Raw genomic sequence first — 13,877 nt, forward strand, 5'->3', positions numbered from 1 at the left:
GTGTTGTCTTGTCATTCTTTACCGCCATTTTAGGAGTACAACGGCTGTGCAGGTGCCTTGTTTTGAAGAGGGAGCTCCCGTCTCGCTTTGTTCATGGTGGCGACTAGGCTTCTTTTTATTTGCTACATGACAGTGAAGTGAAGTAATAGTCCAAGGTGACATTTCTCCCCTTGCCAACGTAAGGTTCCACAAGCCTCATCACCACATTTTCCAAAACTCGCTCACCTGCTGTGCGATTTGGATCTTTTCCCCAAACGATGCCTTCAATCCTTCCTGTCTCACTGTTTCATTTGGTGGTGGCGCAACGTACAGTTCTGGCTTTTTTTAGGCCTCCGGGGTGTAGGTTTAGGCTGAGGCACAGAATCAGAAGAATAATCATCATGTTATGATGAATTTATTCCCCACCATCTGAGTCGTTTTCATTCAGCTATTGTAGCAGCGCTAACGCAGCATGTGCATCCATTCATCTTGGTCTTCTTACCATTGTAAATTATGCAGGCTCTCACTGTGTACTACAAGTAGGTTGAAGTAGACTGATAAGACTGCTTGGATTTGGTGGACTGATAGAGGGTACATATCATTTTGAGATTGTAATTTGAATATACTGTACCAACACTATAGAATGGCCCACCCTTTTCTTCATTCATAATTGGTGATTACATAATTATGGATTCTCCACTTATCCTCGCACATCAACTCACCCATTCCCCCCCTTTCTCCCCCATCATACTTTACTTAATTTATTTAATTTGTCGTTTCATGTGTGAAATTCGTTTGGGTATCGTCTAGGTTCAGTTTCTAGGCAATTATCAGTGTGATTATGAACTGGCTACTTTTGGGAGAATGAGCGGAGCAGGCCCTACTGTCTGTAGAGGTTCTGTTCTGTTTATAATATTACGATTCTAATAAGGGCCGTGTGTTATATAGACTTATTTTGGAAAAGTCAAGGATGGATGGGGGTTGATAAATACATGAATTAATGAGTTGTCAAAATGACTGCTTTAGCGGTTCTAGTGTTAAAACTATTATTTGGATATTTTGGATGGTCAGTGCTTGCATCCATGGCTCTGTCTATGGGAAAATCTAAATTACATACTCCTTGCATCCTCTCTCCTCCTCTTCTTCTGAAAACCCATTGGGGGAGAAGGTCAAACGGGAGGGACCTCTGGCTTTCTCATCTAATGGGTTTTGAGAAGGAGACGAGGAGAGAGGAAGCAAGGAGTTTGAAATTGAGATCTTCCCTATGAATCTGAGAGTGACTACAATTCTTCAGCCCATCCCAAACCTTAAAAAAAAATCTATTTCATCACAGAAATATAACAACATTACTGCTACTGTTACTTCTGTTCAACATACATTTTGGAGTAATGGAAACAGTCAGGGAGAGAAACAAATCTAATATTCTTCTTGTATTACAGAACCAGGACAGCCTAGCAGAAAATGTTGCTTTGTGGGAAGGGAACTTTAATAAGTACTCAATTTGATTTATGACATTAGACATCAAATAATGTAGGAGGACAGGCTCATTTCAATGGCAAGAATGGAGTTAATGGAATGGAGTCAAACGTGGCTTCTGTATGTTTGATGCATTTGATACCGTTCCATTTATTCCATTCCAGCCATTACAATGAGCCTGTCCTCCTATAGCTCCTTCTACCAGCCTCCTCTGATGCCTCTCTATGCAAATTTATTCAATATTCAATTAAAGGGATACTTTGGGATTTTGGCAATGATACCCTTTATCTACTTCCCCAGAGTCAGATGAACCACTGGATACCATTGTTATACCTCTGTGTCCAGTTTGAAGGACGTTAGAGGTAGTTTCACAAGCCAATGCTAAGTAACGTTAGCGCAATGACTGGATGTCTATGAGTAACTGCTAGCATGCTAGTGAACACCCACAAACTTCCAGTCATTGCGCTAATTGCCAAAATCCTGAAGTATCCCTTAGAAGAGTAAAAACTGTTTTGTCTGGTTTTATGTATTTGACTGGGGGAAGATTGTCAAGCTTACATAGATTTGTTTTTCTAAGGTGTGTGGCAAGCAGGCGACGTGAACATGTCACTTATGATTAACGTTACAATGCATCAGCATCAGCTTCTGAAATGTTTTTCCTCGAGTTGTTTGTTCTCCTCTAAATTGCGTTTATAACCTCTTGTGTTCCTCGTTCTACAAATTGTATCCCCTCTCTCTCTCTCTCTCTCTCTCTCTCTCTCTCTCTCTCTCTCTCTCTCTCCCTCCCTCTCTCTCTCTCTCTCTCTCTCTCTCTCTCTCTATTTCTCTCTCTCGTCTCTAGAACTGGCTGACTGAGCTGGAGATCTTTGCCATGATCTTTGCTGCTGCGGTCCATGATTACGAACACACAGGGACCACTAACAACTTCCATATCCAGACCAGGTAATATACTATGACAGCCGTAACACAGGCAGAAAAATAGCACTCAGTAAGGGGAGAGAAAACAGACTGGGGCAGCGAAACAGGGATGGGAACTCATTGTTATGCATTTAGAGAGGGGATGATTAAAAACTGTGAATGGCAGTTCTATTCTAATTCCTCCTCTGCCGCGTGACGGCGACCATTGTTGAGCCTAATCCTCAAAGCACAACAAGTTCTAATTCATCGCAAAACTCTCTGACATTTCTTTAGATATGAGTTTTATTGCAAAACAGGTCAATATAAGCTACAGTGTATGTAAACTGCATGAAGTACCATATAGATCAACTCAAATGTGACGATAATAAACCACGTATCGGATTAGAGCAGGGGCTATATATTTAACACATTGAAATATAATTACTAGAACGGCCTTTCCCTATTTCTATGGTTTACCCTCTCCTAACTGTGTTGTCTCAGGTCAGGCACAGCCATCTTGTATAATGACCGTGCAGTTCTGGAGAACCACCATGTGAGTGCTGCCTACCGCCTCCTACAGGACGATGACGAGATGAACATCCTCCTCAACCTGTCCAAAGACGACTGGAGGTAGGCGAGACTCAGAGAGTTCTGGACCCTGGTGGTAGCAAGGCCGTGCACACACCTTTTGGGTGGCATGTGCTCAAACTCAAAAAAGGGGGGCACAACTCCCACAACCGCGGTCAGAGACTTATTGAGAAATGATTTGCTTGATTATTTGATTACATAAAAGCAAATGGCAAAATTGATGTTATTGTTGTATCATTTGCTAAGATGTGGTTAACATGCTTTATGTGTGTCATTGAGAAGAGGGTAAAGCAGCACAATCTGATGAGTAAAGTATTTTGCAAAACTATTTTGGACTGCATTGAAGGCTGCCCTTGTTAACAATAACCAACAGAATTGCAGTCAAAATAGAAGATTGTAAGAAATACTGTAGCCTACCATTACTATTTCCAACCCAACACCATTTGTTGCCTCTATCATGTACATCCTATACTGTCTGAAGATTTGATCCAGTGGAAGAAGTTTTGAGGAGCAGGGAGGTTGGAGGTCACTTCAGGAATAGATATTCTGCTCTACGCTATCTCTAAATAGGATAGTAATGAGAGCAAAGGAATAGAATATTGTGAGAAATACTGTAGCCAACAATTACTATAACCTATATTGCTTTACTATAGCCTACCATTCTCTAAATAAGCCAGTAAAGAGAGCATGGTGATCACTGATGATGGCTGATAATGTTCTCAGCAAGCAGACTAATTAGGCTACCATATGCTACAGTTAACAAAATGGCTAGCTAGCTAGCTACATTAGCCTTCTTTTTAAAACATTTTTTTTTTTTTTACAGATTGTGATTTATCACCAATGCTCTTAAATAATAACTTCACAATCTAATATCCCTAATCTTATAACTTCATAGTTTAATTTCATAATTATGTCTTTGAAAGGTAATTGCATATTTCATAATAACTCTATAGTCATGTAACACAGATCTACTAGCTACATGATTTGCTTAACATAATTCAAATGTGTATTTTGTTTGCAAATCATGTATTGTCATAAAACATTATGATGACGATGAACTTACACTATTTCATATTCATGATATATGGCTGACTGGCAAGTGGCATGTGCGGTTATTTTAGTACGCTATCATTATACGGTGGCTAGCTAGCTAAAGACGAACTGTGTTGCTCCTTCCCTCCCTGACACATCTATCCCGGCTGAAGGGATGGAGTTGAGTCTGAGGGTTGGTGATGCAGCCTCTTCTCTCCTTCTGTGTCTCTGCTGCACGTAAGCCTATCAGCCAACCAGACTGGATTTGATTATGTAAATCAGCATGTTAGCAGGTCACTCACGTTGTTAAACTGCTCAATTATGCTGCTGTGGCAGTGGTATTGATATTCAAACTAGCTAGGTACACTCTTAGAAAAAAGGGTTCCAAAAATGTTCTTTGGCTGTCCCCATAGGAGAACCCATTTTGGTTGCAGGTAGAACTCTTTTGGGCTCCATGTAGAACCCTTTACACAGAGGGTTCTACATGGAACCCAAAAGGGTTCTACCTGGAACCAAAAGGGTTCTATCTCGAACCGAAAATGGTTCTTCAAAATGTTCTCCCATGAGGACAGCTGAAGAACCCTTTTAGGTTCTAAGAATGTAGCTAGCTATACACTGAACTCGACCGGTGACCACAGGGGGATAATTTAACGACGACTTGCAGGCAGCAGGTTCAGATGAGAAAAACAACGACAAAATTGTTTTGGGGAAATTATACCAACGTACAAAAGAGCACTTTGGAGACTGGAAGTGCAAAGGGGCAGGTGCTCTGCACAGGAAGAGCATTATCTGTGTAAGTGCCTGGGTGGTTGAGATGGTGTTGGCCACAGACATGGCCTGTTTCTCTCTCTAACCTAACTCTAACCTGTCTGTCTGCTCCTCTCTCTAACCTACCTCTAACCTGTCTGTCCACTCCTCTCTCTAACCTACCTCTAACATGTCTGTCCACTCCTCTCTCTAAGCTACCTCTAACCTGTCTGTCCACTACTCTCTCGAACCTACCTCTAACCTGTCTGTCTGCTCCTATCTCTAACCTGTCTGTCTGCTCCTCTCTCTAAGCTACCTCTAACCTGTCTGTCCACTCCTCTCTCTAACCCACCTCTAACCTGTCTGTCTGCTCCTCTCTCTAACCTGTCTGTCCACTCCTCTCTCTAACCTACCTCTAACCTGTCTGTCTTTCCACTCCTCTCTCTAACCTACCTCTAACCTGACTGTCCACTCCTCATTCTAAGCTACCTCTAACCTGTCTGTCCACACCTCTCTCTAACCTACCTCTAACCTGTCTGTCTGATTCTCTCTCTAACCTGTCTGTCCACTCCTCTCTCTAACCAACCTCTAACCTGTCTGTCTACTCCTCTCTCTAAGCTACCTCTAACTTGTCTGTCCACTCCTCTCTCTAACCTACCTCTAACCTGTCTGTCCACTAATCTCTCTCTAACCTACCTCTAACCTGTCTGTCCACTCCCCTCTCTAAGCTACCTCTAACCTGTCTGTGCACTCCTCTCTCAAACCTACCTCTAACCTGTCTGTCTGCTCCTCTCTCAAACCTACCTCTAACCTGTCTGTCTGCTCCTCTCTCTAACCTACCTCTAACCTGTCTGTCCACTCCTCTCTCTAACCTACCTCTAACCTGTCTGTCCACTCCTCTCTCTAAGCTACCTCTAACCTGTCTGTGCACTCCTCTCTCAAACCTACCTCTAACCTGTCTGTCTGCTCCTCTCTCTAACCTACCTCAAACCTGTCTGTCTACTCCTCTCTCTAACCTACCTCTAACCTGTCTGTCTGATTCTCTCTCTAACCTACCTCTAACCTGTCTGTCTGATTCTCTCTCTAACCTACCTCTAACCTGTCTGTCCGCTCCTCTCTCTAACCTACCTCTAACCTGTCTGTCTGATTCTCTCTCTAACCTACCTCTACCCTGTCTGTCTGATTCTCTCTCTAACCTACCTCTAACCTGCCTGTCTGCTCCTCTCTCTAAGCTACCCCTAACATGTCTTTCTGTCCACTCCTCTCTCTAACCTACCGCTAAACTCTCTGTCTGCTCCTCTCTCTAACCTACCTCTAACCTGTCTGTCTGCTCTTCTCTCGAACCTACCTCTAACCTGTCTGTCTGCTCTTCTCTCTAACCTACCTCTAACCTGTCTGTCTGATTCTCTCTCTAACCTACCTCTAATCTGTCTGTCTGATTCTCTCTCTAACCTACCTCTAACCTGTGTGTCTGCTCCTCTCTCTAACCTACCTCTAACCTGTCTGTCTGATTCTCTCTCTAACTTACCTCTAACCTGTCAGTCTGTCCACTCATCTCTCTAACCTACCTCTAACCTGTCTGTCCGCTCCTCTCTCTAACCTACCTCTAAGCTGTCTGTCTGTCCACTCATCTCTCTAACCTACCTCTAACCTGTCTGTCTGCTCCTCTCTCTAACCTACCTCTAACCTGTCTGTCTGCTCCTCTCTCGAACCTACCTCTAACCTGTCTGTCTGCTCCTCTCTCTAACCTACCTCTAACCTGTCTGTCTGATTCTCTCTCTAACCTACCTCTAACCTGTCTCTCTGATTCTCTCTCTAAGCTACCTCTAACCTGTCTGTCTGGTCCTCTCTCTAACCTACCTCTAACCTGTCTGATTCTCTCTCTAACCTACCTCTAACCTGTCTGTCTGATTCTCTCTCTAACCTACCTCTAACCTGTCTGTCCACTCCTCTCTCTAACCTAACTCTAACCTGTCTGTCTGATTCTCTCTCTAACCTACCTCTAACCTCTCTCTCTGCTCCTCTCTCTAACCTACCTCTAACCTGTCTGTCCATTCCTCTCTCTAACCTACCTCTAACCTGTGTGTCTGCTCCTCTCTCTAACCTACCTCTAACCTGTCTTTCTGATTCTCTCTCTAACCTACCTCTAACCTGTCTGTCTGTTTCTCTCTCTAACCTACCTCTAACCTGTCAGTCTGTCCACTCATCTCTCTAACCTACCTCTAACCTGTCTGTCCGCTCCTCTCTCTAACCTACCTCTAAGCTGTCTGTCTGTCCACTCATCTCTCTAACCTACCTCTAACCTGTCTGTCTGCTCATCTCTCTAACCTACCTCTAACCTGTCTGTCTGCTCATCTCTCGAACCTACCTCTAACATGTCTGTCCACTCCTCTCTCTAAGCTACCTCTAACCTGTCTGTCCACTCCTCTCTCGAACCTACCTCTAACCTGTCTGTCTGCTCCTATCTCTAACCTGTCTGTCCACTCCTCTCTCTAACCTACCTCTAACCTGTCTGTCTGCTCCTCTCTCTAAGCTACCTCTAACCTGTCTGTCCGCTACTCTCTCTAACCTACCTCTAAGCTGTCTGTCTGTCCACTCATCTCTCTAACCTACCTCTAACCTGTCTGTCTGCTCCTCTCTCTAACCTACCTCTAACCTGTCTGTCTGCTCCTCTCTCGAACCTACCTCTAACCTGTCTGTCTGCTCCTCTCTCTAACCTACCTCTAACCTGTCTGTCTGATTCTCTCTCTAACCTACCTCTAACCTGTCTGTCCGCTCCTCTCACTAACCTACCTCTAACCTGTCTGTCTGCTCCTCTCTCTAGCCTACCTCTAACCTGTCTGTCTGCTCCTCTCTCTAACCTACCTCTAACCTGTCTGTCTGATTCTCTCTCTAACCTACCTCTAACCTGTCTGTCCACTCCTCTCTCTAACCTACCTCTAACCTGTCTGTCTGCTCCTCTCTCTAACCTGTCTGTCCACTCCTCTCTCTAACCTACCTCTAACCTGTCTGTCTACTCCTCTCTCTAATCTACCTCTAACCTGTCTGTCCACTCCTCTCTCTAACCTACCTCTAACCTGTCTGTCCACTCCTCATTCTAAGCTACCTCTAACCTGTCTGTCCACTCCTCTCTCTAACCTACCTCTAACCTGTCTGTCTGATTCTCTCTCTAACCTGTCTGTCCACTCCTCTCTCTAACCTACCTCTAACCTGTCTGTCCACTCCTCTCTCTAACCTACCTCTAACCTGTCTGTCCACTCCTCTCTCTAAGCTACCTCTAACCTGTCTGTCTGCTCCTCTCTCAAACCTACCTCTAACCTGTCTGTCTGCTCCTCTCTCTAACCTACCTCAAACCTGTCTGTCTACTCCTCTCTCTAACCTACCTCTAACCTGTCTGTCTGATTCTCTCTCTAACCTACCTCTAACCTGTCTGTCTGATTCTCTCTCTAACCTACCACTAACCTCTCTGTCTGCTCCACTCTCTAACCTACCTCTAACCTGTCTGTCCACTACTCTCTCTAACCTACCTCTAACCTGTGTGTCTGCTCCTCTCTCTAGCCTACCTCTAACCTGTCTGTCTGCTCCTCTCTCTAACCTACCTCTAACCTGTCTGTCTGATTCTCTCTCTAACCTACCTCTAACCTGTCAGTCTGTCCACTCATTTCTCTAACCTACCTCTAACCTGTCTGTCCGCTCCTCTCTCTAACCTACCTCTAACCTGTCTGTCTGATTCTCTCTCTAACCTACCTCTAAGCTGTATGTCTGTCCACTCCTCTCTCTAACCTACCGCTAACATCTCTGTCTGCTCCTCTCTCTAACCTACCTCTAACCTGTCTGTCTGCTCCTCTCTCTAACCTACCTCTAACCTGTGTGTTTGATTCTCTCTCTAACCTACCTCTAACCTGTCTGTCCGCTCCTCTCTCTAACCTACCTCTAACCTGTCTGTCTGATTCTCTCTCTAACCTACCTCTAACCTGTCTGTCCGCTCCTCTCTCTAACCTACCTCTAAGCTGTCTGTCTGTCCACTCCTCTCTCTAACCTACCGCTAACCTCTCTGTCTGCTCCTCACTCTAACCTACCTTTAACCTGTGTGTCTGCTCCTCTCTCTAACCTACCTCTAAGCTGCCTGTCTTTCCACTCCTCTCTCTAACCTACCTTTAACCTGTCTATCTGCTCCTCAATCTAACCTACCTGTAACCTGTCTGTCCACTCCTCTATCTAACCTACCTCTAACCTTTCTGTGTGTCCACTCCTCTCTCTAAGCTACCTCTAACCTGTCTGTCTGGTCCTCTCTCTAAGCTACCTCTAACCTGTCTGTGTGATCCTCTCTGGAACCTACCTCTAACCTGTCTGTCCCCTCCTCTCTTTAACCTACCTCTATCCTGTCTGTCTGCTCCTCTCGCTAACCTACCTCTAACCTCTGTCCATTCCTCTCTCTAACCTACCTCTAACCTGTCTGTCTGCTCCTCTCGCTAACCTATCTCTAACCTGTCTGTCTGCGCTTCTTTCTAACCTACCTCTAACCTGTCTGCCAGTCCACTCCTCTCTCTAACCTGTCTGTCTGATCCTCTCTTTTATCTACCTCTACCAAGTCTGTCCATCTGTCTGTCTGTCTGATCCTCTCTCTAAAATGTCTGTATGTCTCCCCCTCTCATAGAGAGCTACGGGCGTTGGTGGTAGAAATGGTCCTGGCCACGGACATGTCCTGTCACTTCCAACAGATCAAGGCCATGAAGAACTTCCTCCAGCAGCCAGAGGCGTGAGTGACTCTTATTTAGCTCTATAATTATCTAGACCAATATATCTAAAATAGCATCCTGTTCACTATAGTAGACTATAGTGCCAGTTCAGATTACTCCCCACACATTTGTCCTAAACCATAGCCTGCCCTACCATAAATGCACTAATTGATACCAAAAATACAATAACCCCAAGCTGCTGTCTCTCTGATCAAATATCCAAAAGACCAATATTGCTGAGACATGTTTGTTGTTTTCTTAGACTTCTGTTGACTTCTGTTATAGTCTCTCTGGACTTGTTCCTTGCAATCTTCTCTGCTTCTCTGCTTGGTTGAAAGAATGACGCTGGAAGGGATGGCTGCCGTTTTACGGGCTCCTAACCAACTGTGCTATTTTGTTCGGTTTTTTTGCGTTGTTTGTTACTTATTTTGTACATAATGTTGCTGCTACCATCTTTTATGATGAAAATAACTTCTGGACATCAGAACAACGATTACTCACCTTGAACTGGACGAAGAGCTTTTCTTTAACGAGTCCGACGCGAACGGGCCCAAATCCCAGTCATTTGCGTGAAGAAAAGATGGGGAAAAAGTGGGCAGAGGTCTGGCTGCCTTCTGAGAATTCATACAAGAGTGAGTAAACCTCCACTACCATCTGTTCTATTGGCCAATGTGCAATCACTGGAAAACAAAATGGATGATATACGATCAAGACTATCCTACCAACAGTAAAATAAAAACTGAAATATCTTATGTTTCATCGAGTCGTGGCTGAACGACGACGCGGATAATATAGAGCTGGTGGGATTTTCCATGCATCGGCAGGACAGAGAAGCTACGCCTGGTAAGATGAGGAGCGGGGGTGTGTGTCTATTTGACAATAACAGCTGGTGCGCGTTGTCTAATATTAAAGAGGTCTCAAGGTATTGCTCGCCGGAGGTAGACTACCTTATGATAAGCTGATAAGCAAACAAGAAAGTGCTCATCCAGAAGCGGCGCTCCTAGTGGCAGGGACTTTAATGCAGGCAAATTTAAATCCATTTTTACCTCATTCGTACCTGCATGTCACATGTGCAACCAGAGGAAAAAACCTCTAGACCACCTTTACTACACACACAGAGACGCATACAAAGTTCTCCCTCGCCCTGCATTTGGCAAATCTGACCATAATTCTATCCTCCTGATTCCTGCTTACAAGCAAAAACTAAAGCAGGAAGTACCAGTGACTCGCTCAATACGAAAGAGGTCAGATGACGCGGATGCTATGCTACAGGACAGTTTTGCTAGCACAGACAGGAATATGTTCCAGGATTCATCCAATGGCATTGAGGAGTATACCAACTCAGTCATCGATGACGTCGTCCCCACAGTGACCGTACGTACATATCCCAACCAGAAGCTATGGATTACAGGCAACATCCGCATCGAGCTATCGGAACATTAATCCAGACGCTTGTAAGAAATTGCGCTACGCCCTCAGATGAACAATCAAGCAGGCAAAGCGTCAATACAGGATTAAGATTGAAACCTACTACACCGGCTCTGATGCTCGTCAGATGTGGCAGGGCTTGAAAACTATTACGGACTACAGAGGGAAACCCAGCTGTGAGCTGCCCAGTAATGCAAGCCTACCAGACGAGCTAAATGCCCTGAGGCAGGCAACGCTGAAGCATGCATGAGAGCACCAGCTGTTCCGGACGACTGTGTGATAACGCTCTCGGCAGCCAATGTGAGCAAGACCTTTAAACAGTTCAACATTCACAAAGCCGCGGGGCTAGACGTATTACCAGGACATGTACTCAAAGCATACGTGGACCAACTGGCAAGTGTCTTCATTGTCATTTTCAACCTTTCCCTGACGAAGTTTGTAATACCTACATGTTTCAAGCAGACCACCACAGTCCCTGTGCCCAAGGAAGCGAAGGTAACCTGCCTAAATTATTACCGTTAGCGCTTACGTTGGGAGCCATGAAGCGTTTTGAAAGGCTGGTTATGGCCCACATCAACAGCATCATCCCGAATACCCTAGATGCACTCCAATTTGCATACTGTGCCAACAGATGATGTAATCTCAATTGCACTCCACACTGCCCTTTCCAACCTGGACAAAAGGAACACCTATGTGAGAATGCTATTCATTGACTACAGCTCAGCGTTCAACACCATAGCGCCCACAAAGCTTATCACAAAGCTAAAGACCCTGGGACTAAACACCTCTCTCTGCAACTGGATCCTGGACTTCCTAATGGGCCGCCCCCAGGTGGTAAGGGTAGGCAACAACACGTCTGCCTCGCTGATCCTCAACACTGGGGCACCTCAGGGGTGCGTGCTTAGTCCCCTCCTGGACTCCCTGTTCACCCATGACTGCGACCCACTGCATCACTGGGGCCAAGCTTTCTGCCACCCAGGACCTATATACTAGAAGAATGTCCCAAAAATGGTCAAAGACTCCAGTCACCCAAGTCATAGACTGTTCTCTCTGCTACCGCACGGCAAGCAGTACCGGAGCGCCAAGTCTAGGACCAAAAGAGAGAGGAGCAGACAGGCATTGACCCCCGCATTTGTTTTTACACTGCTGCTACTCGCTGTTTATTATCTATGCATAGTCACTTTACCCCTACCTACATGTACACATTACCTTGACTAACCTGTATCCCTGCACTTTGACTCGGTACTGGTACCCCCTGTCTATGGCCTAGTTATTGTTATTTTATTCTGTTACTTTTATTGTTTTGTACTTCGTTTATTTGGTAAATATTTTCTTAAACCCTTTCTTGAACTGCGTTGTTGGTTAAGGGCTTGTAAGTAAGCATTTCACATTAAGGTCTGTTGTATGTGGCGCACGTGACAAAGTTTGATCTGATTTAATTTGCTCTACATTGTTTTCCTCTGTAGGATTCTCAAGCCCAAGGCCTTATCACTGATTTTGCACACAGCTGACATCAGCCACCCGGCAAAGAACTGGGATCTGCACCACAGGTGGACCACATCACTCCTGGAAGAGTTTTTCAGACAGGTCAGTCTGTACTAACCCCTTAACCCAGATCTCTAACCTCTGACCCGTAACACCTAAAACGTCACCCTAAACACTAACCACCACTTGGGCACCATTAAGAATGCTGCTATAGATCAGACGTACCTGATCCAAGATCAGCACTCCTACTCTGAGATACTTCATAATTGTGGACCCTGGTCAGATAGTTGTGGGACTAGGTCCAGTGTACCAAGTCTGATACGTGGTGCTGGCATCTTCCTAATCCTACTACCTTCCCAAATAAAACAATGTGATGATCCCACTATTTTAATCCTAATCAGTTTGGTTTTCATTCCTTCCTTGCTCAAAACTAATCCCATGAATCTGATACTAGCCTACAACTCCTCTCGCAAGACAAGAAGCAGATCTCCAAATAGTGGAACGTGAAAAATCTGCACTTCTGAATGTCACATTGTCGAGTCATTATTTATAAGAGATATTGGACAGTAATTTCACAAGGTATTTCACAAGGATCCAATTTCTTTAAACAAAAGGAGGATATTACTCTTTATGAATTGCATAAATTACATCTGTCATCATTATGAATATAAAGTGACCATGAGTAATATAGCTGTTCTTGAAAATTCGAAATATATTTTAAAAAATGGAATACATTATAAAATTGCATTGGATATTAACAAGGGCATGAAGAAATTTACCCGGAGTCAACCAACAGAGAATCCGATCCCAATTTTCTATTAGATGTGATTAGGGATATCTACTTATATATATAAGTAGGGATATCCTCCCCATTACCATTACATGCTAATTAACACCACACTCTGTTCTGTGAAAATTAAATTAGCCGGTAGAATGTGGTCTCTTTCTAGAATTATAAAAAATGCTGCGTCCCATAGGCCTCTGATCAAAAGTAGTGCACTCCATAGGGAACAGGAGGGTGCTATTTGGAACGAAGCCAGGGTGAAATGTAATCAGTTCATTCCCAGGTGCTGCTCCACTAATCATATTAATAGAAATGTCAAGTATAATGAATGACCAGGACATACCAATATTTTTTTTACTATACATAGATTTCCTTTTCTTAAATTGGCTCCTTTGATGTTGTTCTGTTCAGCCCAACTGACAAGGTTGATTTTTAGGGGAAGACAACAGTACTGGGAAGTAGAAGTTATTGTTTTTTCGCTGCTGAGGCCAGTAATAAATACCCTCTACTTAGGGTTGCAAAGTTCCCCAAAATTACCAAGTTTTCCAGAAGTAATGGTAAGAAAATTCCGGATTCACTGCTTATTCCCTTCTCACTCCGGAAATCTTCTAACAGGGATTTCTGGAAAACCTGGTAATTTTGAGAAACTTACTGGAATTGTGGAAAGCATACCTCTACCCAATCTCTTTGGTATGAAGTACACTTATGCTGTGAGGGACTTC

General features: G+C 44.3%; 1 protein-coding gene across 3 annotated transcripts in view; it reads left to right on the forward strand.

The window, feature by feature from the left end:
• pde1ca (phosphodiesterase 1C, calmodulin-dependent a) overlaps positions 1-13,877 on the forward strand; it is a 183,024-nt gene that overhangs the window by 153,048 nt on the left and 16,099 nt on the right. For all 3 annotated transcript variants that reach the window (XM_064949150.1, XM_064949151.1, XM_064949152.1), the window contains 4 exons: positions 2,297-2,397; positions 2,854-2,982; positions 9,377-9,478; positions 12,353-12,473. In XM_064949150.1, coding sequence (XP_064805222.1) covers positions 2,297-2,397; positions 2,854-2,982; positions 9,377-9,478; positions 12,353-12,473 — 453 coding nt within the window. The remainder of the gene's footprint in view (positions 1-2,296; positions 2,398-2,853; positions 2,983-9,376; positions 9,479-12,352; positions 12,474-13,877) is intronic.

Source organism: Oncorhynchus masou, chromosome 30 (genome assembly GCF_036934945.1).
Source record: "Oncorhynchus masou masou isolate Uvic2021 chromosome 30, UVic_Omas_1.1, whole genome shotgun sequence".
NCBI classification, from domain to species: domain Eukaryota; kingdom Metazoa; phylum Chordata; class Actinopteri; order Salmoniformes; family Salmonidae; genus Oncorhynchus; species Oncorhynchus masou.